A 12,893-nucleotide genomic window follows, 5' to 3' on the forward strand; every position below is an offset into this window, starting at 1 on the left:
TTCTATTATCAGCTCGGTCCAGTTCGATTTAGCTTCGGATCTTAGACCAAATGTACTTATTATTAATGTATTTGTTGATTAGTTACTAGAATACTCGAATTTTGTGTGCAACTTCTAAAGTTCGAAGAATTTATTTGTCACAAATTTTAAGACACTTATTGAAATAAAATGTATTGTCTGGGTATTAATATATATAATAGATAAAGTATTTCAATGTCCCGTAGAGATGTGATGCTGCACCTCTCGTATAGTGATAAGCGATAAGTGTGAGCACGTGAGTACGGCCGGCGCAGCACGCGGGACGGAGGCGACGGGGCTCTGGGTTACCTATTGCCCAAGGACTCCAAGGAATATTGGTGCATGGGCAAATCAAATCAAATCATTTATTTTGCTTAATATAGGTATACAGTTGTTATATCCAAGCAGCAGCGAACGCCAACTTATCGCTTGGACTCGATAACTAACTAACTACTTTGCCTTTTTGGAATTTCGGCCTAAATGTTTATAAACTGGCTCTTAAGTAGTTGGTGCCATTTGTAAATTGGCCGATCTCATTCGGTTAATCCATTGTTTTATTAACCGTCTGCACGTGAGCGACTAGAACCAAACCGAGAAAAATAAATAAAAACAAGTGGAAATCAGATGATGCCCGCGGCGCGTCTCCACCGTATTCTCCGTCACTGTTGTATGTATTAGTAAAACTATTACGATTATGATTATGAATAAGATTTTCACTTTGGTGTGTGTATGTACTCGTACCAGTGGCGTACTGCCGCGCCAGCCCGCCAGCCCGCCAGCCCCGCGGCGGCGGCGGCGGCGGCGGCGGCGGTGCGCGCGTGGCGAGCCGGCGACGCGACCGCATTGCTCTTACCGTCGTTGTTTCAGAGTTCTTAAATTATTTTTTATTATACGTATAAGTTGTGATGACAAACTGGTATGATAAACCTAAATAGTAGTTTCTTTGTTATAATATGGACAACGAAATGTAAATAAAAATGAAGGTTGCCAGTTGAGGAATCCGCGTTCATTGAATTTACACAAATACGTCCTCCTTCGAATCAATAACGTTATTCTTATGTATTTGTAGATATTGAGTTCCGCCGTCGGGCGCGTCGCTGGACCTTCGCTACGTTTTGTTGATGTAGTAGATATCGTAAACCATAGCTATGTATATGTAAATAGATGTATGCGTACATTGTTGTAATGTTGTAAACGACTTCGAAGGCGCTCGGCACAGTTATATATTTTTGCACTGCTCGGGACGCGCGCCGCGCCACTCCCGACTACTTTCGATTTCAAACGTATAATAATAAATGTTGAACTATTCATTTTTGTGTTTCATTGTCTCATATAACTATGAAGCAGGATGACGATGACAGGGTAAATGGAAATGAAAGATAATTTTCCAAATAAACACACGTGTACACAAACAAAACAGCTAATAATAACATATACATATCTACCATATACTAAACAAATTTCATAATTTACAAAGGATAAAACTCTAAGTCATAACATGAATACATATATCACAGTGCATGTGTACGCGCAAGTGTACGCGCATCACGGCCGTCACGCGTCGTACACGGGGCACTCGCGCAGGCAGCGCGGCGGCGCGGCGGCCGCGGCGGCGGCGGGGCGGCGCGCCGGCTCCGCGACGGCGGCCAGCAGTGCCAGCACCACGGCACTCGCCTTGCAAAATATCGGGTGATTTATTGCCGGTCGCGCTGATGGAATTACATCTCTCTACCCCAGTCCCACATGCCTTTAGATACCGTGCACCGGTAGATGCAACGAATGTACCGTTGCCGCCTTAAGTAATTTCGTTTACCTAAGCATATTCATACGTTATTTTTTTTATATATAACCTAACGATAAGGCAGTCGTGATGGGAAGCAGTCACCGTCGCCTATGGACATTTGCAACACCAGAGGAGTCGCCAATGCATCGCCGGCTTTAAAAGAGAGTTCTTTTTACACCCCTCTTGATGAACCCCATGTCATTGTCCTGAGGTAATACCTCAGGAGGTAGGAGGTTCATTCCACATTTTGCACGTACGCAGCAAAAATGAACGTTCAGACGGAACCGTGGAGGGCCGTCACGGGTCCAGTTGATGTGGATGGGACTTCATCCTTCGGCGAGTGGTGCATTGAAGGAAAGGTGACGTAGGCACCAGATTTCAAAATTATCCGTCCGCTACAATGAGGAATTAGGTAATTTTAGTCTCTGAACTTTGTTTAGGAAAACGTGACTTCCTATTTGTTTTTTTGGCCTAGTCTCTTGCTAACCTTATGAGGCAGAAAGACTTCGAGGCGTTCCTACGTAGTCCTCAGGGGTAACAACGCACCTGTCGCCAACTTCACGTGGTATTATAATACTATCTATATCCTATTTATATATGTGGGTAGCATTTGCGATAAATCCTGAGATCGAGTCCATACTCGATGGTTAGTTTTGTTTTAGAAGAGAAGGCGGTTTTTCACTTATAAGTTTAGCCTGAAATCACGTCAGTATACAAATACAGCAAGCGAAGGTAGCGAGCTACACCTACACCGCCACGCGGGTACAATTAGATATAAACCTGCAAGGCGGCCAGCACGTATATCGCCATCATTGCCACTTCGATGTTCATGGGCGCGTCTTGCTTCACGTCCTGAAACCAGACATTATATTTTAGGTTACGATTCGAATTCCACTTTCCGCATTCGAAAATCTGTTTTTTTTTTTATAAATACAGATGACTAAAAAGTGACCTTCCTATCCAATTTAGAACTTTTAACTAGCTATCTTGAACTATAAAATATCTTTCTATGCATCCAATAGTTCGTATTTTTCAAAAAATCGCTACAATATTGTGATTTGTTTGTATTTTGAGTATTCAGAATTGTTTCGATATCTATATCGATTATATCTATATCGATCATAATGTCAAAGATGAAATTATATATGTTTTCTATCTAAAAGGAGTTACCGGTACTTAAGATGTTTTCCCTATACTTATCTGTTGTAATTGTTTTCTCTGTCTGGTAATAGTTTACCGATATAATATAGATTTATTTTTTGGTCTATCTGTATGCTTAATTGTTTATTTACACTAATTTGAAAAGGAAATTCACATACCTCAATAATAGTCTGTAACTTCTTGATAATATTCATGTTCAACTGAATATTAGGCAGCTGCCTGGGCTTCCTTATCGTTACATTAGAATGCCTGCCAATATCAGGAATGGATATATCGGGTATTTCCGGCAGGGTGACATCGGGCAGGGTGATATCGGGCAAGGTGATATCGGGCAACTGAGGCAACGTGGGTAGTAGATCGGGCAAGTTTGGGATTTGATCAATTATTTCGAGGCCTGGCAACTCCAGCTTGGTGATCGCGTCCATCGTGTAGCTCACGGCGTCGAGCAGCGCCTGGAGCTGCGCGCGGCCCGCCGCCATCTGCTGCTCCACTTCGGTCATCACCTGGTACCCCACCACCGCCTCCACCGTCAGCATCGCCAGCATCACCAACGCGTACTGCACGCATACAACCTGACTTCCTCAACCGCTCGCTGATATACCATCCCACCCCACCTAAACTTAAATAACGGATACCAAAGCTCACTGCGTAAGGAGACGACAATAACTTTTTTTCATCGATGACATTTCCAAATAGGATTAGTAAAAAATACTCAAAAGACTTGGATATTAATTTTCTTAAACACTAAAACTAAAAGATATGTATCTCTTTCTCTAGATTGGAGTCCAACTTCATTTAAAAAATCACTCATTGTATTAGTTCGCCGTTCAATAGAATTAGTTAAAAGGGCTAAAAGGGGTTTAAGGATTCCAGAATGTAAAGTTAAGTCGAAAATTGTAGGAAAGTGCACATTTTCATGAAAGATCCGTACCATTCTAATTTTTGATACACTTTGTGTGTGTGGTGTGATACATACTGTTAAAGTTTCGTGTGTCTATCAATTACGGTTCAAGAGAAAAGTAAAATCCAAAGAGAAAGGTAAAACCCAGTGACAGATGGACAGAAAACGGAGACTTAGTTATAGGTTACAGTTGTTGCCCCTCGAATACGGAACGCTAAAATGCAATTTAAATAAAACAAAGGACGAACGATGATGAGCAGCCAGCGGCGGCACCGGTAGCGCGAGTGCAGCGCCAGCGCGGCGAGCTGCGCCAGCGCCAGCAGCGCGGCCGCGCCCGCCAGCAGCCCCAGCTGCGCCAGCGCGTACTCCGCCGGGATCAGCTCGCGCACCACCACGTACGTGGACGGGTCCCAGCGCAGCCGCGCCGCCGTCGCCAGCGCCGCGCCCACGTACATCTGCGTGCACAATTTTGGTTCCTTTAGCACCCTTTGTGGTTCGACTCCGGCGGCACCATCGCCACACCTATTTCTGCCTAATAACAGCAATGTTAGGCGTTGCTGTGTTCCGTCTTGAAGGGTGTGGTAAGGGATTCACACTTTTCCGAGGCGTTCCAACTTAGTCCTCAGGGGTAGCGGCGCATCTGTGGCCGACCTCAGGTAGGAATCTAATCTAACCTGTAGTTGATTGCAGATGTAAATAGGTGGCAGTTGCCACTTGTCATCAGGTGGACTGCATGCTCGTCTGATATTCTTATATTGTATAAAAAAACACGAAATATGCTTCACGACAACTATTCGTTTAAATGTACTTAGTAATTTAAACGGTTCTTCAGTCAATTCTGACGTTTCTGGGATATTGTAATGGGATACAAAAACTCTGTTTCGATAAAGTCTACATATTATAATACGTATTTTACAGCCTCTAGCGGCTTAAGGTTTGGTCCGCCCGGCCATGTTGGGATCGACAGCCACTACTACCTACAAACGACAAAACACGAATAAATCATAACGTAGAATGGTAAAAGAAGCAGCAATTTACCATCAGCAGCAGATTGACGTGCAGCAGCAGCGAGCACCAGCAGCGACTCCAGCACGAGCGCGGCTTCCCGGGGCCGTAGGCGCGCCCTCTACGGGCTGAAATACACAGAACGTGAGACAACCCCTCGTAATCATGCTTTTTCTGTAATGGTAGTGTTTATCTACGGCAATCTTTTTGAAATCTATAAGATAAAACGTCACTGTAATCTGAGCTAAAATAAAATGTCAATTAGACTCTGCGATTAAAGTATATGCTACCGATGATCATATGAATTTATAGAAAAAATCGGTATGCAATATTGCCTGTATGTACAAATCGAAAAACATTAAGGTTGGAGTGGTAAGCATGACTTACCGAAGCTAGCACTGCTTCCCATACCAGCTCTGCTTCGGAGCGAGGACGCCACCCGCTTCGCCATCCGGACTACACATCACACAAAATAATGATAATAATTATAGTTCAAAAAACTAAAAAACACGCTTTTATGATAAAATCAACTAAAAAGTAGAAAATAATTTTCAATCTAAGAATCAATTAAGGAACAGTAAATAACAGTATAAAGAACAGTGCTTTTCGAACCTGATAAATGGAGCACCCCACACTTTTTCCACAATTATACACAATTATACTAACATACCAACATACCAACATACCAACATACATACGTCTGAAGCTAATAAAAGCGTGTTAAAAAATACAAGTAAACACAAATAATTAATAAATATAAGCAATTGCAGTTCAATAGTAGACGTTAAGATCAAAAATACCTAATAATAGGTACCTACTTTAGTTCCTACTTGTATTACAGTAAGACCAACCACATAAAATTATTTTGTATATCTATAAGTACCTTGGCAATAAGCATTTACGAGTATGCAATAAAGATTTTGTATTAAAATATATTAAGTAAGAAGTTTTAAAGCGTGGTGATTTTACACTAAAATATTATTGTTGTATGTTATACAATGTAACATTTATTATACGAGTATTATAAGCTTTATAATGTTAGGGTAAAGAATAATTAATTTCTAAAAGTAATTAACTTACCGCTTTTATTTGTAATGCTTTTAACGCTCCTAATGGACAGCGCCCGTTTCTTTACACGAACTATGCACAAATTAAACAAAGTACATTTTAGGTAAGTTTCATATGATGATGATGATGACAATTATGTTCAAAAATACAATATACATGCAAGACGTAGCGTACCAGGCTTAACGTTTTGGCGTAGCGCCTTGGCGTCATTTCTTCGTGGGCGGCAAATCATAATAAAGTTTTTAATTACTTACAAATAAATTGCAAGTCAATTTTACTATTAAGTCATAATTTAATTAAAATCATAATGGTTTACGAGCGCTACGCCGCTGCTACGGGCCGTGCACTCACCCGGGCGGGAGCTGTACAGCACGCGCGGCGCCGGGTGGAACACCGACGTGGCACGCCGGATGCGCCCGGCTGCTCACATGCACAAAATACCGATATGTACATTATTTACACCATAATTATTAATACATAAATATATATAATAAATATGAAAATATTAATTTATATAGACGCATAAAAATAATTCGAGATTTATTGGATTAAATTGGATTCATTCTGAGTTTAGCGCCAAAAACGCGCCTACACTCATACACACACGCACAAACGTGCTTGCAGAGGTAGCCATAACAGTCTAGAGAAGTATAATTATGGATATATTTAAAATATTTTCGAAGATTTAATTAGCAACGCACCGAGGGCCCGCGGGGTGCCCGAGAAGCGGGCGAAGGTGAGAGAGGCGCCCAACTGGATGCAGAAGCTGACGCGCTGTGAGTGCTGCATGCCGCGCTCGTCGGCGCCGCTGCTCCCCGCCTACACTCGCGCATGTCATGCCATCTAAACTTTCATTGGGATTTGTTACCTTCTCCACAAAATATTTGGCTACCCTACTTGTTTTTAATAAACATCTGAAATCGAAAGTTGCATTAAAATCCTCATGTTAACTTAAAATGAATAGCACCAACAACTCTGCATCGTATTTTCATAAAAGAGTAAACAGACATGGAGTCTAGTTTCATTAGGAATCTAGAATCCGGAACTGGAACATTCATACGCTTTTACCTTCATTAATAAATTTGTACATCATTATGTCTGTCTGAGCCTTACGTAAAGATACTAAAGCTACTACCTATATAGTTAAATGTCTTTACCACACACTTGTAACTAGATCACAATTTCAAGCTTCGCGCTACACAGCCTCAAGAAAAACCATTTTAAATAAAATAAACTGTAAGTCTAACACGTCATAATTTCGATTCCAACGAATACATTTCCTATTGAAAAGTTTCTTTATTAAAAAGGTAAAATATATAATTAGAGAATAATATTATATAAATAAATACATTTTATTAATTATTCCAAGGCCAAGCTTAATAACCTATAATAAATGTGTCACTTTGATTTGATTATTTTTAAATAGTCAATGAAAAACATTGAATAAGTTATAGACTTTGTTTTTTTTTTTGCTATTTTATCTATGGTTTCAGTCATCACTTTTAAAAAGACTATCACATGCTCCCAACCTCTTCCTAAATCATTTATTGGCTTGAAGCTTAACGAGAATTAGGTAGAGTCCCCGTCAAACTTCCAGTCCGCTCTCCGTCTGACTATATTTATTCCTTGAGGACAATTTTGATTCATCGCTCAGTACAAATTTTTGTCCGCGTATTACCCGTGTGACTAACATTCCAATTATCATCAAAATATAACCACTTTTCCTATTCGGAGTGTCTACGTGCTACCTTGCTAATGATGACTTCACACGGCTACCCAGCTGTCAGATTGCAGTTGTGGTAGGTAACAATGGTATGACACGTGTTGGGTGCTAAGAGTTGACCTTCGCCCTGCTGTTCAGCAAACGTGACTTAATGACCAATGCTGAGTTCTCACTTACGAGCATGGGCACTCAAATGTCATCGAATAGGAGTATAATGTTAGTTTGTAATCAATAAGCTCTGAAAGCTCTCAAAGTAATTTAAAGACTTGTTCGTCATTGAAGCATTGATAACCCTACTGTTGTAGCTATATACACAAAATAAAAACTCATATTTTGTGGTATATGTTTGTTAAAGACCAACTTACAACATTTAATTCTTCATTAAACATTTTTCTGTAAATTTTCCTATTAGTATCGTGCAGCAAAATAATATTTTGTATTGTTCTTATATTTGCAACGATAGATTATCTTCAGATAATTATGATTCAGCAAACTTTATCTCTACATATCTCAGAATTGATAGGTGCAGGCAGGGCTGCGCCGCGTCACTTGATTCTCGTAAACAGCGTTCTATAACCGCAGATAAGATACGCGGCTCGGTCGGAGCAGGCGGCGCGACTCTACCAACCGCGTCGCGGTCAGCGTACGCGCTTCCTAAATTGCTCCGTATAGTAAACAGTACTGCTAGTTGATTGTCAACAGATCACGATAAAGAAATAAAAGAAATTTATTTTGTATCCGCATAATCCGCATCGCAGGACAAGGAAGCAAAATAGATTTGCAAAAGGATTATCCTCCGTACGAGTACCGTTACACATGCAGGATAGTGTCGAACCAAACTCATTTTACGGTAGTGCGAGTGGTGTACGCCGGCCGGAGCGGGCATGCGGCGGCGAGCGCGGCGGTGAGGCCGGCGGAGCGGTCGGCGGCGCGACCGGCGCGGCGCGCGGCCATGGCGTGCTGCGCGCGAGCCGTGCCCGCCTTGCTGCTGCACGTTAATATCCTGCTCGTGGTAAGTACTTTTTGATATAATAGTATAGTTATCGCCAAATTGCTAGTCCGCTCGAAGTTGTTCGAAGCAGGTTTAGTCATTCAATTTGCTATGGCGATGTGATTCATTTCTATATTCAGAGCGGACTAGCAGTTTTACGCGGACTATAACAATGTTATCATTTGGTCATCGTTCATGGTCATCATTCATGTTTTCGATTAACATTCTGATTATTTCAGATGATTTAGTTGAGAAGAATACGTTAGTCCTTTAGTGTTTCTAAGATAACACGTTTATCGTGTCAGTACAAGGCTTTTTAAATTTCGCTGTGTGTTTTTTGATAACCTCAATTATAACGACATTTTCAAACAATCCAATATCTACGATAAGCGTACCTATCTGTGTACACTATTACAGCAATATCTTTATTTAATTTTAATACATTAACAGTGTTTGTAAATATTGTGATTATTGTTATTAGTAAAAGATACTTACTGTAATAATGTAGGTAACATTATTTAGTTCACCAATATTGTTGCACGGTATATAGTCTATGATCTGTAAATTACTGAGATTTTTTTTGGTATAGGTAGGTATCTAACATGTAAACAAAAATTCTAGTCGACAAATGATAGTTTAAGACTTTGAAAAGCTCAAGTGAGTGTGTGTGGCAGCTGTACGCGGGCGCGGGGCTGGCGACGAGCGCGCGGCTCAAGTGGGACCCCAGCACGTACGTGGCGCTGCGCGAGGTGTTCCCGCGCGAGTACCGCGTGGCCGCCGCGGCGCTGCCCGCCGTCGCCGCGCTGCTGCTGCTGCTCGCGCACCTCGCCGTCGTGGCGCTGCGCACGCGCCGCCGCCTGCTGCGACGGGTCCTACTCCTAACGGTAGGCCTCTTAACGGCTACGATTACAACGTACTCTCTTATTATTTATCACTCTCTTTACTGATTACAATATACGCACTATTAATGTGTATACCTATGTATTTTTTTATGAAAAACTCTTAAACTCTTCATGAAAAATGTTATCGATAATCGTTCCGTAAAATGATTTTTATTCCAGACTACAGGTTTCGTACTTCCAGTGGCGTCTGATCGTCGTGGCTTTCGCATTTAAATTTTTACTCATCTAATTTATTGTACTGAAATTGGGCTGATTTATATTATGTTGCAATTTAAGTAAATTCTGTAATCTTCTGTAGAAATAATTATATGAATATTTGTATGTCATGATAATATGACTAGATAATGGAACTATCAGTAATATGTAAACCACCTCGTTGTATCTATATCTATTAACAAATAAACTATTTGATTCCATTCGATTGCAGTACGCGTCCCTGATGGCGTTGATGGTGTGCAGCGAGGCGGCGCTGGCGTGGTGGCTGTGGGCGCGCGCGGCGGCGTGGGCGCGCTCGGCGCAGGCGGCGGAGCTGCGCCGCGCGCTGGCGCTGCGCGAGCACGTGCAGCCGCTGCTGGAGCACCTCGCGCACTGGCACCCGCTGCCCTCGAAGCTCAAGGAAATCATTAAGGTTGGCTTCGCTTTCACAGCTTCATTTGTGATTGGCTTTCACCACCCACCAATTTTTACTGTACATAATTATTTTGACTATACTGTAGATTATTCTTCCACGACATTTTACGGTAACCGGTGACGGTAAACGAGTATTATATAGCGGTAATGCAGCGGAGTCCTCGTCGCAGGAGGCGGAGGCGGACGCGCCGCGCAATCTGCACGTGGCGGCGGCGGCGGCGCTGCTGCTGGCGCTGCTGCAGGCGGCCGCCGTGCTGCTGGCGCTGCTGGCCACCGCCGCCGCGCCGCACTCGCGCCGCGCCCCTGCCCCACCTAGCTACCCCGCTACCGCGCCACTAAGGTCTGTCGAAACTTTGTAACGAAAGTCCCCATGGTAACTTTATGATAAACGGTCCATTATGATAAAAAGGTAAAAACAAAGAAAACCCCTGTTTACAATCACCGAAATCCCTAAGTTTTATTTTACTGATACTTTTAATATTTTTTCAAATATTTATTTTTTGTACATATGTGATACAATTTCATTATGAAATATATAAGTACATGTCTATATTGCATTAAAAAATATGTTGTGGTAGCGCGTGGAGTACAACATACGATTCGGATAAGGAGCCGCTCCACTCGCCGCCACGGTCACCGCTATTGGCACCGCCGCGGTCGCCACTACTGGCGCAGCCGCCGTCGCCGCTACTGGTGCGACCGCAGTCGCCGCTACTGACGCGACCGCAGTCGCCGCTCCTGTCGCCGCCGCGGTCGCCGCTGCCGACGCACCTGCACTCGCCGCCGCCGTCGCCGCTGCGCTCGCCGCGTACCGCGTACCGCCGCGGCCGCCTCGTGCTCGCTTGACGCACTACGCGAAGTTACAATATGTATCCTTCAAAGATATTGTTCATATCTCAAACACTGAACGCTTGTGTGCAATTAGTGATGTGAAACATAATGTTAAGGACAAGTGTTTATTTTTCATAGAGGTTTTGTATATTTTTTGATCAGAATCAGTATAATATAAGTAATAAAGTTTTAACTTATAGTGCCAGTAAAACTGACAGGTGTGTGTTAGCTATCAACTTCGTAGGTAGGCCGCCCATGGTGACTTATGTCTTTGATTTTATATAACATGTTCTTTGCCTTCACCTACGGCCAGGCCCTAGCTCAGTTGCTGTTATACTTGTGACAATATATCTATGTGTTTGTTATGTTCTATGTATTTGACCTGATTATCATTAAACAATTGATCATTATATTAAATAAAAGTAGGTTTTACAAAAATATCACTTTATTGCTTTATAAGTCTTACAACTAATTTACTTGTGTGGTGACGCCGCGGTCGACCCGCTTATTGTCTGGTTGCAGTGCGCGGGGCACACGTCACGCCGCAGCAAAGGTAGTGTAGCCAGGAGGTTCTAGTTTTTCTTTGCTTATCATAGTGTACATATATATTTAAAAGAAAGATTGACGATACTTGTTTACATCTTTCACAAGAAATGAAAAAAATATTTACGATCTTTAACCCCCTGCTACAATAGCTTTCCTTCCCTCCACCGCTTCTCTCCCACCGCGCTGACCACCTTAAAGCTATTTGGCACCAAGATCTCAACGACCGCACGGGGTGGAAATACCGTACAATAAACAGTATGGCAGATATAAACTTCTCACGATGACTTAATGTACAACATCTAGGAAACGCTACATAATTCGCTTCGTTCGTGTTAATTTAAACGCAAGTTACGGAGAAAGTATAATCGTCAATAGAAGGGGATAGCACCAAACGTCTCTTAAAATATAGCTAGAAGGCAATAAGTCGGTACTAAAACACGAAAAACATTAATTAAAAAAATATCATCTCTAAGGGTCACGCACCGCGCAGCAGCCGAGCGCCGCTCGCGGCCGGAAGATCTCTCTCACGTTGTTGATATGGCCTCTATCTTAACGCTAGCTTACTTCTCGCTTATCAATATCTAAGACAAAATTCTTAGTTAACAATTCTCTATCTAATAAACAGTATGGCAGTCTGATTTGTAGGTTACATCCCTTAACAGGCCGCGAGCTCGTGACGAGCCGCCGCCAGTTCTAATAACTGCAAATGTTACCCAATAAGTATAACAATATTTATATACTCGTTAACATTTTTGCTTAGCAAGTAATCTTAATTATTGGAATGTAGATACTACAAGTTTCGTCAAGTTCACAAATATCTATAAAATGTCCTAATGACGGCAGTGTGTCAAAGTCGTCAAGGCTCCCGCCTCATCGAGCTGTTACGGGACAGTCTCGCACAGGCTCGGCAGGTCGATACATATATTTATATTTACTGGATAGCTTTTTAATCTATTTTTCGTTTATGTAATCAAGAATTTCGTTCTAGTCTCTTATAAAATATATTAAAGTAGTTGAACGTTTTAGCCGGATTTTTCAAGGAAGATAAGTTTCCACTTCGTCATATATATTTTTTGAACTTCGATATGAAATACAGGCATAAAATAGTCCATCTACTTTTATACTACCTTCTGAACAGTCATAAACTTTATTAATAATACAGAAAGTGTCCAACTCACGCGGCACTGCGCCGCCCGGTGCTGTCGCCTCGTTGTGCTCAACAGTTTGACACACATCATCAAAAGCAATATTGGTATGCATTTTAGTAGTGTCGGTAGTTTCATTGAGACTATTTCATACGGAAGAATATAACGTTCTCTGCCTATTTATGTTTA

The 12,893-nt window shown here is 42.0% G+C and overlaps 2 protein-coding genes across 4 annotated transcripts; one reads left to right on the plus strand and one right to left on the minus strand.

Annotated features, from left to right (window-relative positions):
• Positions 1-1,401: 1,401 nt before the first annotated feature.
• On the minus strand, positions 1,402-7,358 carry LOC140744632 (uncharacterized). Of its 3 annotated transcripts, none has more exons than XM_073076252.1 (10): positions 7,101-7,358; positions 6,638-6,850; positions 6,288-6,356; positions 5,949-6,008; positions 5,256-5,324; positions 4,902-4,996; positions 4,112-4,318; positions 3,121-3,519; positions 2,582-2,653; positions 1,402-1,692 (listed from the first exon to the last, which is right to left on the minus strand). In XM_073076252.1, the coding sequence occupies exons 2-10, from the start codon at positions 6,723-6,725 to the stop codon at positions 1,573-1,575; spliced, it is 1,179 nt and encodes a 392-aa protein (XP_072932353.1). In that variant the 5' UTR covers positions 6,726-6,850; positions 7,101-7,358; the 3' UTR covers positions 1,402-1,572. The 3 variants fall into 3 exon arrangements, with proteins under 3 accessions (XP_072932353.1, XP_072932351.1, XP_072932354.1); XM_073076250.1 differs by having other exon boundaries at positions 7,094-7,358; XM_073076253.1 differs by having other exon boundaries at positions 7,072-7,358.
• Positions 7,359-8,009: 651 nt separating this feature from the next.
• On the plus strand, positions 8,010-11,440 carry LOC140744683 (uncharacterized). Its single transcript, XM_073076295.1, has 5 exons — positions 8,010-8,671; positions 9,325-9,534; positions 9,980-10,180; positions 10,353-10,522; positions 10,761-11,440. The coding sequence occupies exons 1-5, from the start codon at positions 8,612-8,614 to the stop codon at positions 11,026-11,028; spliced, it is 909 nt and encodes a 302-aa protein (XP_072932396.1). The 5' UTR covers positions 8,010-8,611; the 3' UTR covers positions 11,029-11,440.
• Positions 11,441-12,893: the final 1,453 nt, after the last annotated feature.

This window comes from Epargyreus clarus, unplaced genomic scaffold (genome assembly GCF_041222505.1).
Source record: "Epargyreus clarus isolate Ecla_fem2 unplaced genomic scaffold, WU_Ecla_fem_2.2 ptg000009l, whole genome shotgun sequence".
Lineage (NCBI taxonomy): Eukaryota > Metazoa > Arthropoda > Insecta > Lepidoptera > Hesperiidae > Epargyreus > Epargyreus clarus.

Excerpts from the sequence above, each read along its gene's own strand:
- LOC140744632 (XM_073076252.1), bottom strand. The coding sequence starts at position 6,725 with ATGCAGCACTCACAGCGCGTCAGCTTCTGCATCCAGTTGGGCGCCTCT. Across the intron at positions 6,357-6,637 it reads GGGCACCCCGCGGGCCCTCG|CCGGGCGCATCCGGCGTGCC; the intron begins GTGCGTTGCTAA and ends GCATGTGAGCAG. Across the intron at positions 4,997-5,255 it reads GGGAAGCAGTGCTAGCTTCG|CCCGTAGAGGGCGCGCCTAC; the intron begins GTAAGTCATGCT and ends TGTGTATTTCAG.
- LOC140744683 (XM_073076295.1), top strand. The coding sequence starts at position 8,612 with ATGGCGTGCTGCGCGCGAGCCGTGCCCGCCTTGCTGCTGCACGTTAAT. Across the intron at positions 9,535-9,979 it reads GACGGGTCCTACTCCTAACG|TACGCGTCCCTGATGGCGTT; the intron begins GTAGGCCTCTTA and ends ATTCGATTGCAG. Across the intron at positions 10,181-10,352 it reads AGCTCAAGGAAATCATTAAG|GAGGCGGAGGCGGACGCGCC; the intron begins GTTGGCTTCGCT and ends TCCTCGTCGCAG.